This window comes from Calliphora vicina, chromosome 4 (genome assembly GCF_958450345.1).
Source record: "Calliphora vicina chromosome 4, idCalVici1.1, whole genome shotgun sequence".
Lineage (NCBI taxonomy): Eukaryota > Metazoa > Arthropoda > Insecta > Diptera > Calliphoridae > Calliphora > Calliphora vicina.
The window spans coordinates 57,102,562-57,125,719 of record NC_088783.1 but is presented as its reverse complement, the minus strand read 5'-3'; the positions used below and the strand labels follow the sequence as shown (position 1 = coordinate 57,125,719).

Genomic DNA, 23,158 nt, shown 5'->3' with positions numbered 1-23,158 from the left:
TAGCAAGGAATAGCGATAAAAGCAACTTCTTGCTGAGATTTCTTACTTAAACAAAATCCTCAATTTGAAAAGAGGAAAAACACAACAGAAAATCTACTATAAATTGGAAAAAAAAATTCGTTGCGTTAATGAAATGTACAATAATTTCATTGAAAAAGTCACGTTCCATGTTAAATACCTCGTACTACTACTCTCTAGGATGTGGGTCTTTTAACTAACATTCATGTTGTATTTAGATGTTTACGGCTGTGGTATGATGTTGATTTGTATGCCGCCATAACATTTAATACAAATAGGAATTTTGCTCCATAAGCATTAAGGACGCACACACAAATGCTCCCTCTCTCACTTATACACAATGATGTCCATGAGTGTTTTGTTATAATCAATTCCTTTAGAGAAGTCGGTCACACTCTACTGATTCAGACATAGAAAATATGATTTGTAGAAAGGGTATCAACTGTTGTTAACGGTTTGGTAAATAAAAAATGTTGGTTGGAAGGACACATTTTTATTAGTTTTTGAAGGTTGGTTGGTGTAACCTAACTAAGGTTGAGAATTAGTTTTATACCAACAGGATTTGGAAGAATGATTAATGGAAAACAATTTTCAGTAGATTTAAAGATATTTCAATGGCTCTGCTTACTTTTTTGGTACCAATAAAAAAATAGAAAAGAATTAAATTTTTGAAAAAAAAACGTGGAAAATTTCTGAAAATCGATATTTTTTTTTTAAAGATTTGTTCGAAATTATTTATTTTGAAAGAAATTGTAAAATTTTATGAAATTTTGTTTAATTTTGTTTGTATACACCAAATTTTCCATTTTCGAAAATTCGAAATTAACTTCGAAAATTATGAAATTCCCAAAAAAGTAAATAAATCAATATTGTTTACCTTGTTAACATAAATTTAACAAAATTTTTATTGTTTGTGTAAAATATTAGATTTTCGAAAATTCGATATTAACTTCGAATTTTTCAAAATTCCACGAAATTTCAATTTTTACTTAGCTATACATAAATTTAACTATTTTTATTCTATTGTGACCAATTTTTTTATTTTGTCATGAATTTCGAAAATTCGAAATTAACTTCGAAAATTTTCGAAATTCCCAAAAAAATTAAAAAATCAATATTTTTACTTTGTTCAATTTAAATTCAACAAAATTTTTATTGTTTTTGTAAAATTTTAGATTTTCGAAAATTCGATATTAAGTTCGAATTTTTCGAAATTAAACAAAATCTCAATTTTTACTTAGCTATACATAAATTTAACTATTTTTTGGTTTTGTCATCAATTTCGAAATTCGAAATTTAGATCGTAATTTTCGAAATTCTAAGAGATTAAAAACTCTTAATTAATTAAGTTAGAATTTTTCGAAATTCCTCTAAAAAAATTTTATTCATATTTTGGAAATTCTTTTCAATTAAGGTTTTCGAAGATTCGAAATTATTTTCCAATTTTTCGAAGTACATGTAAATTTAAGTTTTTGACTCTGCAACATATAATTTTAATAAAAATTTTGTTATTTTAGAATATTGAAAATTCAAAATTTTTTATTTTAGAATTTCGAAAATTTAAAATTATGTTTTTTTTTTGAATTTTGGAATATATTCTCGTAATTTGGATTTTTGAAAATTCGAAATTATAAGAAAAAATAATTTTTTACTCTTATTAATTTGCAGATTTGTCTCTTAATTTAGATTTTCAATATTTCGAAATTAAGTTCGAATTTTTCGAAAATCTAAGAAAAATCAATTTTCTCAAAATTTAAAAAAATTTTGTAAATATTCATGTAATCATTGTTTTACTCTGCTATTTATGAATTGAACAAAATTTATATTATAATTGTAGGTTTCCTCTTTATTTAGATTTTCGAAATTAGTTCGAATTTTTCGAAATTCCAAAAATATATATTTTTACTCTGCTACATATAAATTTAACAAAATTTAGCTTATTTTCGTAAATATTCTGGTAATTTAGATTTTCGAAATTAAGTTAGTATTTTTCGAAAATCTAAAAATATAAAACAAAATTTTTTTTATATTTTTGTAAATATTCTCGTAATTTGGATTTTCGAAAATTCCAAATTAAGTTCGAATTTTTCGAAGTTCATGAAAAATATATTATTTTACACAGCTACATAAAAATTTATTAAAATGTTGTTTAAATTTAAATATATTGTAGAAATTTTGATTTTAAATTGAAATTATGTTCGAATTTTTAAAATTTCACAAAATTAAATTTTTTATTCTTCTAATATAAACTGAAAAAAATATCGATAAAGTTAACAAAATTTAGCTTATTGTTCTGCTAATTTGGATTTTCAAAAATTCGAAATTAAGTTCGAATTTTTCGAAATTGATGAAAAATCTATTTTTTTCTCTGCTACATATAATTAACAAAATTTTGGTTATTTTCGTAAATATTCTCGTAATTTGGATTTTCGAAATTTCGAAATTAAATTCGAATTTTTCTAAATTCTAAGAAAAACCTATTTTTCAAATTTCACAAAATTTAATTTTTTACTCTTCTTATATAAACTGAAAAAAATATCGATATGTCTCATAATATAGGTTTTCGAAAATTCGAAATTCGAAGTTCGAATTTTTCGAAGTTCATGAAAAAACAATATTTTTTTAGTCTAACTAGCTAAATATATGCAAATTAACTGAAAAAATTTCAAATATTCCTAAAATTTAGATTTTCGAAAATTCGAAATTAAGTTCGAATTTTTTAAATTTCAAGTAAAAGTAAATTTTTTATTCTACTGCATAGAAATTTAACAAATATTTGGTTTTTTTGTAAATATTGTCGTAATTTAGAATTTCGAATATTCGAAATTCCTCAAAAATCTATTGTGTTGTTCTGCTACATGTAAATTTAACAAAATTTTTGTTATTTTTCAAAATATTTTCGTAATTTAGAACTTTGAATACACAAAATTTAAAGTTTCAATTACATTTTTTCTATGAAGTGAATTTTTTAATTCCAACAATATATTTAATGGACTTTAATTAATTTCCATTGGTAATTTGACCATTTAGTTCCTACCCCATTTTGAAGCTTATTTTCGAAGTTGTAAATATTTAAGCATCTCAGTGTGAACAGAAAGAGGGGAGTAATTTTCAATTGTTTTCATAATTTTTTATATACAATTTTATTATGCCGTCTTGAAAACATTTTAATGCTGAACACAACTAATTTTTTCTTGATATTTCTTTCTATATATTTCCATAAGACTCTTTAAAGTTTGAACAAGATTTGTTGTTCTTGCTCATTTCACTACAAATTAGTTTTTCACCATTTCTTATTTCTTTTTTTTTTTAGTTCTTAAGACTGTTGCTGCTGTTTTCTTTTTTTCCTTCTTCTGCTTTTTAATTTTCCTCATAATTATAGAGTTATGAAGCTGAAAATTGTTGTTATTATTATTGCATTTAAGTTGTTTTTTTGTTGTTCTAATAAGACTTTTTTTCCAACTCTCCATCTTGACTTTGTTTTTCTCATACACCATAATTCCAAGTATTATTCAACAACACACCAACAGTATTTTAATTCAAACTCTATAATTTTGATTTTAAAAGAATTTTCTTCATTCTCTGGATAATTTCTCTAGTATGTTTCTGAAGTATTTTTTTTTTGTCCATCATTAGGTTTTATTTAAGTGAGTGTGTGTTGTGTGTGTGTATGAGCTGAAAGTGGTGTTAAATGTTTTTTTGTCTTTGTGTCTTGTTGTTGCATGAAGCTGCATGTTTTGAATAGACTTAATTTTGTGTGACTTGAAAAATGTGTCTGGCAACAAAAGGGGGGGAAAATTATCTAAATAAAAGTGGTAGAAACAAAAAAAATAATAAAATAAAAAGAAAAGACATAGAATGCATAAATAAAATTGTAATAAAATTAATAGTGTTGAAATAATTACAAAGAAATGTTTGTAATTTAAGTAAAATTCAAGATGTAAGATGAATGTACTACAAAAACAAGTGTTTAAAGAAACAATTTAAAGATTTCTTTCTTTAAATTTTTTAAAACAAGAAACATTTTATAAAGTTTATGTTGTATATGTGAATTTTGAATGTTTGGAATAGTTTTGAAAATTCGAAATTAAGTTCGAATTTTTTTAATTACATAAAAATTCAATATTTTAATCTTCGATATGTAAATGTAACTTTAAATATGAAAATTTACGAAAAATTTTAAAATTTACCTAAAATTTGGATTTTCGAAAATTCGAAATTAAGTTCGAATTTTTCAAAATCCACAAAAAATCAATTCCTTGACTTTTTTATATATAAATTAATCAACATTTTTCTTATATTTGTATAAATCATCATAATTTAGATTTTCGAAAATTCGAAATTAAGTTCGAATTTTTCGAACTACTAAAAATCGTTTTCTTTAGTCTTCTACATGTAAAATCAACAACATTTTCATTATATTTATTTATATTCCTTTAATTAAGATTTTCGAAAATTCGAAATTAAGTTCGAATTTTTTGAAATCTACAAAAAATCAATTCCTTAGCTTTTTTACATTAAATTAATCAACATTTTTCTTATATTTGTATAAATCATCATAATTTATATTTTCGAAAATTCGAAATTAAGTTCGAATTTTTCGAACTCCTAAAAATAATTTTCTTTAGTCTTCTACATGTAAAATTAACAACATTTTCATTATATTTATTTATATTCCTTTAATTAAGATTTTCGAAAATTCGAAATTAAGTTCGAATTTTTCGAAATCCCCCAAAAATCTAATTTTGATTCTACTATATAAATAATTTGACAAAACTTTCCTTATATTTGTGTAAATTCACGTTATTTTATGATTTTCGAAAATTCGAAATTAAGTTCGAATTTTTCGAAATCGCCTAAAAATTTATTTTTGAATCTACTAGATAAATAATTTGACAAAACTTTCCTTATATTTGTGTAAATTCTCGTAATTTTGATATTCGAAAATTCAGAATTAAGTTCGAATTTTTCGAAAATAACCAAAAATCCATTCTTTTCTCCCCAGTATATAACTTTAATAATAATGAGCTTTTTATTTTTAAAGATTCTCGTAATTTTGATTTTCGAAAATTCAAAATGAAAGTTCGAATTTTTCGAAATCCATAAAAATCCATTTTTTAGCCTTCTACTTATAAATTTAACAAAATTTTCGTTATATTTATTTATATTCCTTAAATTAAGATTTTCGAAAATTCGAAATTAAGTTCGAATTTTTCGAAATCCCCTAAAAATTTATTTTTGATTCTACTATATAAATAATTTGACAAAACTTTCCTTATATTTGTGTAAATTCACGCCGTTTTGATTTTCGAAAATTCGAAATTAAGTTCGAATTTTTCGAAATCCCATAAAAGTTTTCTTTTGATTCTACTAGATAAATAATTTGACAAAACTTTCCTTTTATTTGTGTAAATTCTAGTAATTTTGATATTCGAAAATTCAGAATTAAGTTCGAATTTTTCGAAAATAACCAAAAATCCATTATTTTCTGTCCAGTATATAACTTTAATAATAATGAGCTTTTTATTTTTAACGATTCTCGTAATTTAGATTTTCGAAAATTCAAAATTAATCTTCGAATTTTTCGAACTCCATGAAAATCTATTTTTTTAGCCTTCTACTTATAAATTTAACAAAATTTTCATTATATTTTTTATATTCTTGTATTTAAGATTTTCGAAAATTCGAAATTAAGTTCGAATTTTTCGAAATCCCCTAAAAATATATTTTTGATTCTACTTTATAAATAATATGACAAAACTTTCCTTATATTTGTGTAAATTCACCTCATTTTGATTTTCGAAAATTCAAAATTAAATTCGAATTTTTCGAAATCCCATAAAAGTTTACTTTTGATTCTACTAGATAAATAATTTGACAAAACTTTCCTTATATTTGTGCAAATTCACGTAATTTTGATATTCGAAAATTCAGAATTAAGTTCGAAATTCAAAATTAATCTTCGAATTTTTCGAACTCCATAAAAATCTATATTTTTAGCCTTCTACATATAAATTTAACATAATTTTCATTATATTTCTTTATATTCATGTAATTAAGATTTTCGAAATTAAGTTCGAATATTTCGAATTACATTAAAAATCAATCTTCAATCTACCACATGTCAGTTTAACTAAATATATGCAAATTAACTGGAAAAATACCAAATATTCCCAAAATTTAGATTTTCGAAAATTCGAATATTTCGAATTACATACACTAAAAATAAATCTTTTAATATACCACATGTACATTTAACGAAATATAAGCAAATTAACTGGAAAAATTCTAAATATTCCCAAAATTTAGATTTTCTAAAATTCGAAATTAAGTTCGAATTTTGTGAACTCCATAAAAATCGATTTTTTAGTCTTTTACTTATAAATTTAACAAAATTTTCATTATATTTTTTATATTCATGTATTTAAGATTTTCGAAAATTCGAAATTAAGTTCGAATTTTTCGAAATCCCCTAAAAATATATTTTTGATTCTACTTTATAAATAATATGACAAAACTTTCCTTATATTTGTATAAATTCTTGTAATTTAGATTTTTGAAAATTCGAAATTAAGTTCGAATTTTTCGAAATCCCATAAAAGTTTTCTTTTGATTCTACTAGATAAATAATTTGACAAAACTTTCCTTATATTTGTGTAAATTCACGTAATTTTGATTTTCGAAAATTCAGAATTAAGTTCGAAATTCAAAATTAATCTACGAATTTTTCGAACTCCATAAAAATCAATTTTTTTAGCCTTCTACATATAAATTTAACATAATTTTCATTATATTTTTTTATATTCATGTAATTAAGATTTTCGAAAATTCGAAATTAAGTTCGAGTATTTCGAATTACATTAAAAATCAATCTTCAATCTACCACATGTCAGTTTAACTAAATATATGCAAATTAACTGGAGAAATACCAAATATTCCCAAAATTTAGATTTTCGAAAATTCGAAATTAATTTCGAATATTTCGAATTACATACACTAAAAATAAATCTTTTAATATACCACATGTACATTTAACGAAATATAAGCAAATTAACTGGAAAAATTCTAAATATTCCCAAAATTTAGATTTTCGAAAATTCGAAATTAAGTTCGCATTTTGTGAACTCCATAAAAATCGATTTTTTAGTCTTTTACATATAAATTTGACAACATTTTTCGTTATATTTCTGTAATTAAGATTTTCGAAAATTCGAAATTAAGTTCGAATTTTTCGAAAATCATAAAAAAACAAGTTTTTTACACTTCTAGTTTCAATTTAACAACATTTTTGTTATATTTCTTTATATTCTCGTAATTTAGATTTTCGAAAATTTAAAAATCAAGTTCGAATTTTTCAAATATTCTCTTTTACCTCAAAATTTTTATTATATTTGTATATATTCTAGTAATTAAGATATTTGAAAATTCGAAATTAACTTCAAAAACAAAATGTTCCTTTTCGAAAATTCGAAATCAATATCGAATTTTTCGAAATTCATAAAAAAATATATTTTTTAGTATTGTATAATTTATTTATTATATAGTCACCCTATTATTACACTAATTGCTGTCGATTCTCATCTAGCTATAGCTTTTAAACTCCCCAGGAATCTTTATTATAAAACAAATTCTAACACCTTGTCAATTTGTCTGGCCCATTGTTTGTTTTTAATTGTGAGAAATTTAAACTGTTGTTGTGTTGTTTTTATAGTTTTGACAATAGAAACGAAGCATGAAATGAAATTTCTAGTTTTTTTTTAAGGTAATAAAACAATTTTATGCATTTAAAAAAAAAATTACATTAAAATTCTTATGTAAAAAGTCTAACAAAATAAACACACAAAAATAACAGGATATTAAATTGTTTAGTGTGATGACGACGGTCTTTTTTCTTTTTATTATCAAAAAAGGTGTTAATGAAAGAAAATAAAGTTACTCATAATAAAACATGAATAACGCAAAGGAAAAAGGGTTCTAAATTAAATTGCCGACTATTGTGATAGAATTTTAGAGAAGTTGTTTAGTACAATATTATTTCAAAAGGTTTGCTCTGTAAAAAATTCATGATGTAAAAAAAAATTTGAACACTATTTTAACAATTTAACAAATATTTAAGGAACACTATAGCTGAAATTATAAACGATAAAATCCATCTCGATAACGTGGCAAATTTATTAAAAATTTATAAGAAATCAATTTAATTTATTAGAATTTAGGTTTTTTTGTTTTTATTTTTTCGCTGTTGTTCTCCAGTTACAATGAAATTAAGTGCAAAAGTTATTTTTATATCTGATAAATAGTATTTTTCTTACTTTGATTTTTGAAATGTTGTTTTCGTTTTGAGGGCAGTCGTTTGGTTGGGTATTGTTTTTCTGTATGTTTGTGAAATTTGAGCAATTTACTAAATGGAAAATAAATATTTATTTATAAAAACCAGAAGAAAACAAATAAACACTTTTACAGCAAGTATTTGGTATAAAACGAAACTCAAATACCCTTTAAAACGAAATGGAATTTTTGCAATAATTTCCAAAATTCGAAAAAATTTAGTTCTACATGAAAATTAAGTCAAAAATATTCAAATTTACCCGTAATTTAGATTTTCGAAAATTCGAAAAAATGTAAATTTCAAGTTTCTGTAAATTTAACTAAGTATGTATATGAAAATTATACGACAAATTTACGAACCCATTACTTATATTTTTGAAAATTCGAAATTAAGTTCGAAGTTTTACACAAAAAATCTAATCTTCAATCTTTGAAATTGAGTTCGAATTTTTCGAATCAAATTTTTAAGCTTTTACATGTAAATTTTACTAAATATATGAAAAATAACCGAAAATTTTATAAATTCATCCATAGTTTAGATTTTCGAAAATTCGAAATTAAGTTCGAATTTCAAAAAATCTAATTTTCAATCTTCTACATGTAAATTTAACTAAATATGTGAAAGTTAAGCGAAAAATAAACAAATTTGCCCAAAATTTAGATTTTCGAAATTTCGAAATTAATTTCTACATTTTTCGAAATTCATGAAAAATCAAATTTTCAAGATTATACATGTAAATTTAACTAAATATATGAAAATGAACCGAAAAATATACAAATTTACCCAAAATTTTGGATTTTTGAAAATTGGAAATTAAGTTCGAAATTTTCTAATTACACAAAAAATATAATTTTCAAGCTTCACAGGTAAATTTATCTAAATATATAAAAATAAACCAAAAAATTTACAAATTTACCCATAATTTAGATTTTCGAAAATTCGAAATTAAGTTCGAATTTGTTGAATTAAACAAAAAAAATCTTTCAAGCTTCTACATGTAAGTTTATTTAAATGTATGAAAATTAACCGAAAAATGTACAAATTTACCCATAATTTAGATTATTGAAAATTCGAAATTAAGTTCGAAATTTTCTAATTACACAAAAAATATAATTTTCAAGCTTCACAGGTAAATTTATCTAAATATATAAAAATAAACCAAAAAATTTACAAATTTACCCATAATTTAGATTTTCGAAAATTCGAAATTAAGTTCGAATTTGTTGAATTAAACAAAAAAAATCTAATTTTCAAGCTTCTACATGTAAGTTTATTTAAATGTATGAAAATTAACCGAAAAATTTACAAATTTACCCATAATTTAGATTATTGAAAATTCGAAATTAAGTTCGAATTTTTCGAAATTCATGAAAAAATTATTTTTCGATATTCTACATGTAAATTTATCTAAATATGTGAAAGTTATGCGAAAAATATACAAATTTACTTATAATTTAGAATTTCGAAAATTCGAAATTAAGTTCGAATTTTTCGAATCACGCCGAAAATCAATTTTTCAAGCCTCTACATGTAAGTTTATTTAAATATATGAAAATTAACCGACAAATTTAAAAATTAAATATTTAGATTATTGAAAATTCGAAATTAATTTTTTTTTCGAAATTCATAAAAAAAATATTTTTCGATCTTCTACATGTAAATTTATCTAAATATGTGAAAGTTAAGCGAAAAATATAAAAATTTACTTATAATTTAGAATTTCGAAAATTCGAAATTAAGTTCGAATCATGCCGAAAATCAATTTTTCAAGTTTCTACATGTAAGTTTATTTAAATATATGAAAATTAACCGAAAAATTCACAAATTTACCCATAATTTAGATTATTGAAAATTCGAAATTAAGTTCGAATTTTTCGAAATTCATGAAAAAATTATTTTTCGATATTCTACATGTAAATTTAACTAAGCATATGAAAACCAATCGAAAAATTTACAAATTTAGATTTTCGAAAATTCGAAATTAAGTTCGAATTTTTTTAATTACACAAAAATCTAATTTTTATTACACAAAAATCTAAATTTACCTAAATATATGAAAATTTACCAAGAAATTAACAAATTTACACATGATTTAGATTTTCGAAAATTCCAAATTAAGTTTGAATTTTTTGAATTACACAAAAAATTAAAATTTTCAGGCTTTCACATGTAAATTACGGACAAATTTAAAAATTTTTACATAATTTAGATTTTCGAAAATTCGAAATTAAGTTCGAATTTTTTGAATTACACAAAAAATCCAATTTTCAAGCTTCTACATGTAAATTTAACTAAATAAATGAAAATGAACCGAAAAATGTACAAATTTACACAAAATTTAGATTTTCGAAAATTCGAAATTAAGTTCGAATTTTTCGAAATTCACCAAAAACTAGTTTTTTATTCTTCTACATATAAATTTAATAATATTTTCGTTTTATTTGAATAAATTCTTGTAATTTGGATGTTCGAAAATTTCAAAATTAACCTCGAATTTTTCGAAATTAACAAAAAAAGTAATGTAGAAATGGCAAACGGAATGAAAAACTTATATGTACCCTTGCCACTCAAGGTAAAGGGTATAAAAACTCTGTAGTAAGTTCAAAAAATACTTTAGTACTAAACACATGACAGTATTGCATGAGAGTTTTTAATTGCTGACACAATTAAAGGTTTATTGTTTTGATAGAAAGGTATTTCTGTAACCATATTTTCCTATTAATCATAAATAAGTAAAATTTATTTTGAAATTTCTCTTGAATATCTTTCTAATCTTCTTTTTATATTTTCTTTGTTTGCTTATGTTTCTGGCACACTGTACGCATGCATACGCATGCATATATGTAAATATATGTATTTAGAGTAAGATAATTAGGTTCGCTCCACAATTAACACGTTTTGATGTATTATGGCCCCAGAAATGGTACTCTATTTCTCACACATCTTCACTCATATTTATGTTAATATAGGTACAAAGAAGAATACATATTAAAACTAATTGGCAACGCATGAAGTAACTAGAAAATACTCACTCTTCTCATTTATATGCAGCCTCACTCACACATAATTAGTTCAAAGTAACCGGGAAGTGGGCTCTTGTATTGTTTTTTTTTTATCTGCAAGACACTTCAATGAATGACTGACTGCGTTACTTGTCTGTCTGCCTGTACACGTAATAATTAACAGATCAGTTTTCGATAAAATAGCTAGAGCTATGTGGCATTAACAATAGCAAAATATGTATTAGAATTATTTATGTGGCATAGAAACAACACATCCAAGCAGACTTGGTCTATGAGTCACTCTATCTTTAGCGGTATTTAAAACAAATTAAAAAGAAATACACCTGGCTTGTCAAAAAAAAATAATTATAGAACAAGCTACGTTATAGATAATAGTTTGACCTGTATTATATTGTATAAAAATAATAATTCAAACAAAGCAAATTATGAAATATGAGTCTGTTGACTTTGACAGTTTAAACAAAAAAAAATTAAATATTGTTTAGCAAAAGGAAGGAAATTCCCTTATAGACAAACGCCAACAAATAATACAAACAAAATAACCTTGTATTTACTCTAATATTTCATTATAATGTTTTATACTCAGTGCTGATAATTGTAGGTACACTTTAGTTTTTATACTTTGCACCTCAACAGTGGAGAAACCAAATAAAACTTTAACAAAAACAAGTAAGAGAGCTATATTCGGCCGTGACGAATCTGACCCTTCACCACATTATACTTCAAAAACATATTTTAAATAATTTTAGGTAAACAAAAAAAATGTTTTTTTCAAAGTTGTTTTTTTAATTTTTAGAAAAAAAAAAAATTTTCGTATTGTTATTTTAAATTTTTTAAATTTAAAAATTTTTAAAAAAAAATTTTGGTTTTTTAAATTTATTGTTTTTTTGTGAAAAAAAATTTGTTTTTTTAAATTTTTTGTTTTTGGTGAAAAAAAATTCGATTTAAAAAATATTTTTTTCGATTTTGACCCATTGTAGGTCCAACTTACTATGGTCTTATATCCGTCGTTGCAAAGGTCTTTGAAATATCTATCATTAGATATCCATATTGTCTATATTAATGACTTAATAATCCAGCTATAGATCAAAAATCGAGGTTGTCCTCGTTTTTTCCTCATATCTCGGCCATTTGTTGACCGATTTTGCTGATTTTAAATAGGAAACTTTTCGAAAGCATGTCTGACAGAATTATTGAAGATTTGGATCCCGAAGATATCTGGGGTCTTCAGAAAATTGATTTCAACAGACAGACGGACATGGCTTAATCGACTCCGCTATCTATAAGGATCCAGAATATATATACTTGTAGGGTCGGAAAATTATATTGTGGAAATTACATACGGAATGATATATATATACCCTTCTCACGAAATAAATTACGAGACTTAATTTAAGGACGATTGATTCATAATTGCTTCTATATAAGGCCCACGTATCTTCAGTGGCTTTATTATGTTTCATTTAGTTTTTTTTTTTTTTTTTCTTCGAAAATGTCGAATTTTGTACCAACGAAGCGTCAAATGCGGGAAGTTTTGCTTTACTTCTTTAATTTGAACAAAAGTGCCGCTGAAGCACACGAAACCTTATGATGAATGTGTTTAATCGTGCGAGAGATGGTTTGTTCGGTTCAAAAGTGGTGATTTTGACACGGAAGGCAAAGATCGCCTAGATCAGCCAAAAAGGTTTGATGACCATGAATTGGAGGCATTACTCCATGAAGATTGTTGTAAAACTCAACAAGACCTTGCAAAATCATTCCAAAAGCGGGGAAATTGGGCAACATGCAAATTGAAGCAGAGAGACCTTGAAATACGATTTTGCTAACCGAAATGCTGCTTCATTTTTAAACCGAATCATTACTTGCTATGAAAAATGGATCCTTTTCGATAACCCGAAGCATTAGAGATCGTATGTGAAGGCCGGCCAATCAACCGAATCGACACCAAAGCCAAATATCGATGGAGCTAATGTAATTTTCTGCATTTGGTGGGAGCAAAAGGGTCCTATATATTATGAGCCGCTGAAATCTGGCCAGACCATCACAGGGAAACTGTATCGAACGCAACTGATCTGTTTGAAGCGAGCATTTGCCGAAAAATTAACGTGTTCAATCGGATGGTTTTTGCGGTTCAGAAGTGGTTATTTTGACACGGAAGACAAAGATCGCCTAGGCTAGCCAAAAAGGTTTGAAGACTATGAATTGGAGGCATTACTCCATGAAGATTGTTGTAAAACTCAACAAGAGCTTGCAAAATCATTGGGAGCTACTCAAGCAGCAATTTCAGATGCAGTATTTATCCAAAATCAGGAAAATTGGGTAGCCATACGAATTGAAGCCGAGAGACCTTGAAACACGAGTTTGAGAAATGGATCCATTACGATAACCCGAAGCATAGGATATCGTATGTGAAGACCGACCAACCAGCCGAATCGACACCAAAGCCAAATATCTTTGGCGCTAAGATAATGCTCTGTATTTGGTGGGAGCAAAAGGGTTCTATCTATTATGAGCTGCTAAAATCTGACCAGACCATCACAGGGAACCTGTACCGAACGCAACTGATTTGGTTAAAGAGAGCATTGACCGAAAAATTAATGTGTTCCATCGGTTTTAACTTAAAAGAAATGGTTTCTGCGGTTCAGAAGTGCTGATTTTGACACGGAAGGCCAGCCAAAAAAGTTTGACGATCAAAAATTGGAGGCATTACTCCGTGAAGATTGTTGGCAAACTCAACAAGAGCAGCTAATTCAAAAAGTAAGATTGATCCAAAATTGAAATCGGGAAATTGGGTTCCATTAAAATTGAAGCCTAGAGACCTTTAAAGACGATGATAGTTGAACGCTATAAAAGAAAATCATTTTTAAACCGAATCATTCCTTCGATGAAATATGGATCCATTATGATAACCAGAAGCGTAAGAGATCGTATGTGAAGCCCGGCCAACCAACCGAATCGATATTAAACCAAATATACATAGCGCTAAATTGTGAATTGGGCATATGTATTTAGAATGAAGTGTTTGGGAAGTTTTGCTTCACCAGCCTTATAGTCCAGACCTTGCCCCGTCCGACTACTAATTATTTCGATCGATGCAGAACGCTCTCTCTGGGATACGCTTCACTTTGGTAGCAGAGTATCCGATATTGGCTTGATTCGTTGTTGGCCTCAAAAGATGAGCAGTTTTCTTGCCTCGCAATCATCCTTATGTTGCCAGAAAGATGGGAAAAGTTCATAGCTAACAATGGCCAATACTTTGAATGAATTTATATTGTACAACCCAATATTTTTTCCGATTTTAAACCATTGTTTTAGATAGACCTTTCCAAAGACGTAGAGGTAGTTGTGATTTTTTGCCGATTTTTCCGAATTTAAGTAGCAATCGATCGGACTCTAGGCGATATATTGATGTATCAATCATGAATGTATTTTATTTGGAGGCTTCGTAAACTTGATTTCAACAGACAGACGGACTCCGCTATCTATAACGATCCAGTTCTAAGAAAGGCAGATTTAGTACCTTCTGATGCCTGGTAGAATTTTGTAAAGTCCTCATATTATTATAAACCAGAGTGTATTAGATAGTAAATTGCCATTTCATTCATTTTATTTCTGAAAAACAAAAAAATTATATAGAAAACAGGCAACAACACGAACAATTCTAAGAATTGCAAATGTTTGACTGACCGTGTAAAACCTAAAGACAGACGGACGGAAGGACGGACAGCAATACAGAAAAAAACAAATAGATAAAACTCTTGGAAAATAAAGATAGCTAAAAAACAAACATTTAAAAAATTCATTCATTTTTTTTTGGTTTCAACTACAACAGAGACAGTATGTCTATGTTGTTACTTATTGCAACATTTGAGATAATTATGAATAAAAATGAATGTGTTGTAGGAAATTCATTGCGGCAACTTGAGACACATTCACACATTATTCTTTAGTTATGATCACTGACATTGTGGCCATTTATAGAAACAACCTTTTTTCAGCTACTTTTTCTTTCTACTCCTTAAAAAACGATCGTGCTTCTCTCTTTAAAGTCAATATTTTAAGTGATCATTAGATTACATGGTTTCTTTATGTCCTAGTGTACTTACTACTTGTTTTTTTCCTTTCTTTCAGCAAAACAAAAGAAGAAAACAAACCCTTAGTAAATGTTTTAGGTAAAATAGTAGAATAGAATAGTTCAGGTTCTGTTGTTATTGTGGTACGTGTTTGTTTTAACCCTGTGTTTGAATTACTGACTTTGTAGAAGTTTTTTCTATTGAACAGCTGCTAATAGCTAGAGATCGCCATCAGCTGCTTAATTATTTTGCTTTTTGGTTTAAATTACACATAAATATTAATATTTTTATAGGAGACAAGTTAAATTTATTAGGGTTTTTATTTAATAAGACAATTTATATACATGTTTTAGGTATGTAAAGGTAAAGGTTTGGGTGGAGAGGTAAAGGAAAGGGAAGTTATTAATTTAAATATTAAAATAAACAAATATTTCTAGAGATTCTTTAATAACAAATAAATAAGGTTTTATTTGGGTTTTTGGAAGAGAAATTTTATGCAAATTTGGGTGAGGATCAGTTACTTTTGAAGGTAAATTTAAGATGCCGATGGTAACAAATAAATTAAATTGTTCGACCCGTTGCTATGAGGCCTTAAGATGATGAAGATCATGTAATTATCAAGATCATCAAATGTTGGGTATTTGGGACACATTTTAAACAAATTTAGCTGAGGATCAGTTACTTTTGAAGGCAAATTTAAGATGTCGATGGTAACAAATAAATGAAATTGTTCGACCCATTGCTAAGAGGCCTTAAGATGATGAAGACATGTAATGATCGAGATCATCAAATGTAGGGTATTTGAGACAAATTTTAAACAAATTCGGGTGAGGATCAGTTACTTTTGAAGGTAAATTTAAGATGTCGATGGTAACAAATAAATGTAATTGTTCGACCCATTGCTATGATGAAGATCATCTAATGATCAAGATCATCAAATGTTTTATATTTGGGTCAAATTTTAAACAAATTTAGCTGAGGATCAGTAACTTTTGAAGGTAAATTTTAGATGCCGATAGTAACAAATAAATGCAATTGTTCGACCCTTTGCTAAGAAGCCTTAAGATGATGAAGATCATCTAATGATCGAGATTATCAAATGTTGGATATTTGGAACAAATTTTAAACAAATTTAGCTGAGGATCAGTAACTTTTGAAGGTAAATTTAAGATCCTTTGACGATGGTAACAATTAAATAAAATTCTTCGGCCAATTGCTAAGTGGCCTTAAGATTATGAAGATCATCTAATGATCAAGATCCTCAAATGTCATTGTTCGAACCTTCGCAAGTTTCCATAAGATGATGATAATTATTTTTATTATTTTATTAATTTTCATAATTAGAATTTTCATTTTAATAATTCTAATCCTTTTTCCTCTCTCTCTCTCTCTCATTACAGATCCACCAAAAAAAAATATTTAACAAACAAAAAAAAGTAAATTTCTAACAATAATAAATTCTCCAACACCAAAACATAGAAAACTACCCCACAAGAAAATAAAAAAAAAATATTTTTTTAGCAATAAAACCTTAAAATTGATTTATAAAAAATACCACAAAATATTTTTATAAATCATAACCAAAAGCAAAATTGAGCAAGAAACAAACAAAACAAAAAAAAAATCCCCCACAAAATTTCCAAAAACAGTGATATTTACGACGAAAAGAAGAAATCAAATCGTACAAAATCACGATCACCATCATTAACGGCGATAGTAGAACAAAGTTCTTAACACCTTTTGTCAACCTGATATGTCGGAGGGTGTAAAAGCGCTCCTAGAAGCTGCTCAATATATTGAGCAGCAGGAGAAATTGAAATTATCACCACAGGCCACAGCGTTACCGGCAATACTCAATGAGCAGCAGCGTTTCATAGTACATGCGTATGATGCAACAATTGCGGCAGCTGCGGCCGCCAACAATAATAATATTAGCAACACAACAACGACAACAACTAATGGCCATCATAGTGTCAATGGCGGCGGCGTTGTTGGTGGTGGTGGCGGCGGCAGCATAAATATACGCAATTCAAATATAAGACATGGCAATAATGCCGGTTCCCTGCAAGTGTCATCATCAGCACCAGCTGCTGCAGCCACATTTCAGCATGTTAATGGTCATCATCAACAGCAACAGCATCATAACAATGCCAGCAGCAATACCACCGCCTCCTCCCTGCTCCATCAACATCAACAACAAACTCTTGCTACGACAACGGTATTAACAACTAACGGTACAAATAGTTTAACCGCATCTTTAACAAATGGCCACCATCAGCAACACCACCACCACCAGAACAATAATCAACAGCATCATCCTCTACATCAACAGCAACAACATCTGAATCTTAATCATCATCATCAAAGTAGTCAATTATTAAATGCAAATCATCATGATTATGAATTTAATGGAAATAGCAATGGTGGTGGTGGTGGTGCCAGTGTAACCGTTATGGCATCTTCACCCTCATCTTCATCGGGTACAACAACAAGTGGCAATTTACTGCAACAATTATCATTAAATGGCAAGTCCAGTGATGGTCGCCTATCGGGTAAGTTTCTTTAATTTTTTTTTGTGACAATTTTATTTATTATTTTCTGTTGTGTTGTATTGTCTACTATTTTGACGCTTTAATTACATCATAAAATTCATAATTATTAAACAAACAAAAAAAGCAATAATATAAATAATTAACCATAAAACAAATTTTCTTCTACGTCATGGGTGGCTTTAAACAAAATAAAATAATCATTAACGTTTAGCGATATTTGGTAAATAATCTTGAAAATATAATATTATCCCATAATAAAAGTTTTCTACAGAATAGCAAAGTGATTAATAACTTTGCTATAGAATAGCAAAGTTACTAGGAACATTTCTATAAAATAGCAAAGTTGCTAGGAACTTTTCTATGAAATAGCAAGTTTATTGATAACTTTTCTAAAGAATAGCAAAGTGGTTGATAACTTTTCTATGGAATAGCAAAGTTATTTATGAATTTTCTATAGAATAGCAAAGTGATTGAGAAAATTTCTATATGATAGCAAGTAACTAGGAACATTTCTATAGAATAGCAAAATTGCTAGCAACTTTTCTGTGAAATAACAAGTTTCTTAATAACTTTTCTAAAGAATAGCAAAGTTATTTATAACTTTTCTATATAATAGCAAAGTTATTGTTAAATTTTCTATGGAATAGCAAAGTTATTTATGACTTTCCTATAGAATAGCAAAGTGATTGAGAAATTTTCTATATGATAGCAAGTAACTAGGAACATTTCTATAGAATAGCAAATTTGATAGGAACTTTTCTAGAGAATAGCTATATTTTTGATAACTTTTCTATAGAATAGCAAAGTTATTTATAAGTTTTCTATAGAATAGCAAAGTTATTTATAACTTTTCTATAGAATAGCAATATTTTTGATAACTTTTCTATAGAACAGCAAAGTTATTTATAAATTTTCTATGGAATAGCAATGTTATTAATAACTTTTCTATAGAATAGCAAATTTTTTGATAACTTTTCTAGAGAATAGCAAATGGATTGAGAAATTTTCTATATGATAGCAAGTAAATAGGAACATTTCTATAGATAGCAAATTTGCTAGGAACTTTTCTATGAAATAGCAAGTTTCTTAATAACTTTTCTAAATAATAGCAAAGTTATTCCAAACTTTTCTATAGAATAGCATAGTTATTTATAACTAGAAAAGTTATTTATAACTTTTATATGGAATATCAAAGTTATTTATATCTTTTCTATAGAATAGCAATATTTTTGATAACTTTTCTATGGAATAGCAAAGTTATTTATGACTTTTCTATAGAATAGCAAAGTGATTGAGAAATTTTCTATATGATAGCAAGTAACTAGGAACATTTCTATAGAATAGCAAATTTGATAGGAACTTTTCTATGAATAGCAAGTTTCTTAATAACTTTTCTAAAGAATAGCAAAGTTATTTATGACTTTTCTATAGAATAGCAAAGTTATTGTTAAATTTTCTATGGAATAGCAAAGTTATTTATAACTTTTCTATAGAATACCAATATTTTTGTTAACTTTTCTATGTAATAGCAAAGTTATTTATAACTTTTCTATGGAATAGCAAAGTTTTAATAACTTTTCTATAGAATAGCAAAGTTATTGTTTACTTTTCTATGGAATAGCAAATTTATTTATAACTTTTCTAAAGAATAGCAAAGTTATTTATAACTAGAATTGTTATTTATAAATTTTCTATGGAATAGCACAGTTATTGATAACTTTTCTATAGAATAGCAAAGTTTTTTATAACTTTTCTATAAAATAGCAAAGTTTGTTAACTTTTCTATAGAATAGCAAATTTATTTAAAAAATTTCTATAGACTAGCAAAGTTATTGGTAACGCTTTGATAATTTTTCTATAGAATATCAATGTTATTTATAACTTGTCTGTAGAATAGCAAAGTAATTGAGAAGTTTTCTAGAGAAAACTAAAGTTAACGATAAGTGTTTTATGGAATAGTAATAATTATTTAATTAAATTTTGGTTATTTCTTTTAAATAAAAAATTTTCTTATAAAAAAAACTTTAAAATTTTCCCAACACTTTACAAAATGAAACTTCCAGGAAGTATTTTATTGGCTTTTCCATATTTCCCACTACATATAGTATGTGTAATTAAAACTTTTCCTCCTCCCACTATTTTGATGTACACACACACACAAAAGTTTCTTCTTTAATAGTTTCTTTTAAATCCTTATTTACTTTGGTGTTTTCTTTGAAATCTGTTGCTAAAAATAGCACTATTAATTGCCTCTTTAGAGCTTATTGAGACCACAACCTTTTGAAAACAACAAAAACAAACTTAAAAACAACAAGCTACTACACGAAACTACAAGAAAATAAGATTTTTATTTATGAATATACTAACATACATATGTACGTATGTATGTAGTATTTTTCCTCAATAATGTATGCATGCTCACGCATGCACTTATCAAAAGTGTTATAGAAAGAACAAGCAACAACAACAACAGCGGCAACAAACAAAACAATGAATAAATAGTATTGGTGTAGCTGTGCATGTGTACTATAAAAAAAGAGAGGGTGAAAAAACTTTAACAAGGAGCAATTTATATAAAATGCATGAATGTTGTTCAAAAAGCACATACACAACACTTACTTACTTGCATACAAACAACAACTGCCAGCATATAAAATTTAATCAAAAATAATAATAATAAAAAATATACATACTGACATTTTTACACCTTTTTAATAAACACAAACATGCATGATGTATCATGCATTCTTTAAAAATTATACTCTGAGCAAATTATCACACATTTTCTAGCTCTCATTTTATGCAATTTTGTTCATTTTCATTCTCTCTATTTTTTAAAAGCATTTTCATTTAAAATTCTCATTAAATTATTTGACTCCCACCTTTGCTATTGAGGGATTTTCTTATTTTTATGGCTGAGAATTTAAAAAAAAAACATTGTCTCTAAGGTTGCCAGAGTTTTTGAAAGCAAAATCTCTTACAAAAAAATTAACAAGTAGTCATTTTTTATTACAAATTATAAGTTATTAGCTAAATATAAAACAATCAGGAGATTCACAAAATAATAAAAAATGTTTGCTTAAATAAATAAAATCATAATTTTCGTTAGATTTCCGCCAGGTGACAAGCCGGAAAGAGCCGCTTTAACCAAGAGGGCGTATTTTTTTCTTCTTACATTTAATAAAATTTTCTCTTCCTTTTTACAATTTCTCTTTTTTGGAATATTCAAGTATTTTTGAGAGACAAAAACACAACAAACAAAAACTAGTTTTGACCTTGTTTGTAAAAAAAACTGAAAAAATCTCCAACATTTACAGTGGAGCAGACACCAAACAACAGATGCGCGCACATGTTGGATGAAATATCATACAAAAGAGAAATCAGAAATTGTATTTGTGATGAAAAAAAACCTAAAATAACGTAAATAATATTTGTGATCTGTCACTATTTCAGATAACAAGAAAAGCGTAATTCTTGACAATAGTAAGAAAAGTAAAGAACGATAACTTTTCTACACAAATTACAGTTATCGATAAATTTTCTGTAGTAATGTTATCGATAGCTTTTCTATTGCAAAGGAAAGTTTTAGATAAATTTTCTATAGAATAGCAAAGAAAAACAAAGTTATCGATAACTTTTTTATAGAATAGCAAAGTTATCAATAACTTTTCTTTATAGTAGCAAAGTTATCGATAACTTTTTTATATAAAAACAAAGTTATCGATAACTTTTCTATATAAAAACAAAGTTATCGATAACTTTTCTATATAAAAACAAAGTTATCGATAACTTTTCTATATAAAAACAAAGTTATCGATAACTTTTCTATATAAAACAAAGTTATCGATAACTTTTCTATATAAAAACAAAGTTATCGATAATTTTTCTATATAAAAACAAAGTTATCGATAACTTTTCTATATAAAAACAAAGTTATCGATAACTTTTCTATATAAAAACAAAGTTAACGATAACTTTTCTATATAAAAACAAAGTTATCGATAACTTTTCTATATAAAAACAAAGTTATCGATAACTTTTCTATATAAAAACAAAGTTATCGATAACTTTTTTATAGAATAGCAAAGTTATCGATAACTTTTTTATAGAATAGCAAAGTTATCGATAACTTTTTTATAGAATAGCAAAGTTATCGATAACTTTTCTATAGAATAGCAAAGTTATCGATAACTTTTCTATAGAATAGCAAAGTTATCGATAACTTTTCTATAGAATAGCAAAGTTATCGATAACTTTTCTATAGAATAGCAAAGTTATCGATAACTTTTCTATAGAATAGCAAAGTTATCGATAACTTTTCTATAGAATAGCAAAGTTATCGATAACTTTTTTATAGAATAGCAAAGTTATCGATAACTTTTTTATAGAATAGCAAAGTTATCGATAACTTTTCTTTAGAATAGCAAAGTTATAGATAAATTTTCTATAGAATAGCATGTTATCGATAACTTTTTGAAGTAGCTAAGTTATCGATAACTTTTCCATAGAATAACAATGTTTTTTTATCGGTAGCTTTTCTATAGCATAAAACAGGTAGCGAGATCATTCCTATATTTTAGTTCAAAAATATAATTTTATACAACTTTGATTTTTTTTTTTTTCAAGTGTGTTGTATTTAAAGTACTTGATTAAAGTCATACAATACAGCAGAAATGTACTTGTAAACTCATACGTTTCGCCACTTCTCTTTCTTCAGCCGCACATACTATGTACTTAAAAGGTACTTTACATCCTGTTTATAATTTTTGTGCTGAATGAGTGAGTACCTACACGTAGCCAAAGATCACGACCTTACCATACCTTGCTTTGACTGATTTTTTAACAAACAATTGCTTTTAAATTTTTGCAACATTGTTGTAAAGTGCTGTTGTTGTTATTGTTTGTTTGTAAAGTTGTCTGAAATAAATCCCTTTTAGATTTTGTATGGAGTAAAAGGAATTTTTTGCAACTTTGTTGTAAGCCTTTTAAAAAAACTCGGCTGTTGTTTATAAAAGGGGAGAAATAAATTTAAACAAGTAAAAGTGCTATATTCGGCTATGCCGAATCTTATATACCCTTCACCTTTGTTGTGGATGCATTATTATTTTTTATAATTAGTATATATGTAGGTATGTATGTACATTGCCCACTTTCAGCGTACAG

The 23,158-nt window shown here is 26.3% G+C and overlaps 1 protein-coding gene across 2 annotated transcripts in view; it reads left to right on the top strand.

The window, feature by feature from the left end:
- The window catches only part of Mnt, a 90,579-nt gene that overhangs the window by 16,389 nt on the left and 51,032 nt on the right, over positions 1–23,158 (top strand). For both annotated transcript variants that reach the window (XM_065508746.1, XM_065508748.1), the window contains exon 3: positions 16,844–17,995. In XM_065508746.1, the coding sequence (XP_065364818.1) occupies positions 17,197–17,995 (799 nt within the window). In that variant the 5' untranslated portion in view covers positions 16,844–17,196. The remainder of the gene's footprint in view (positions 1–16,843; positions 17,996–23,158) is intronic.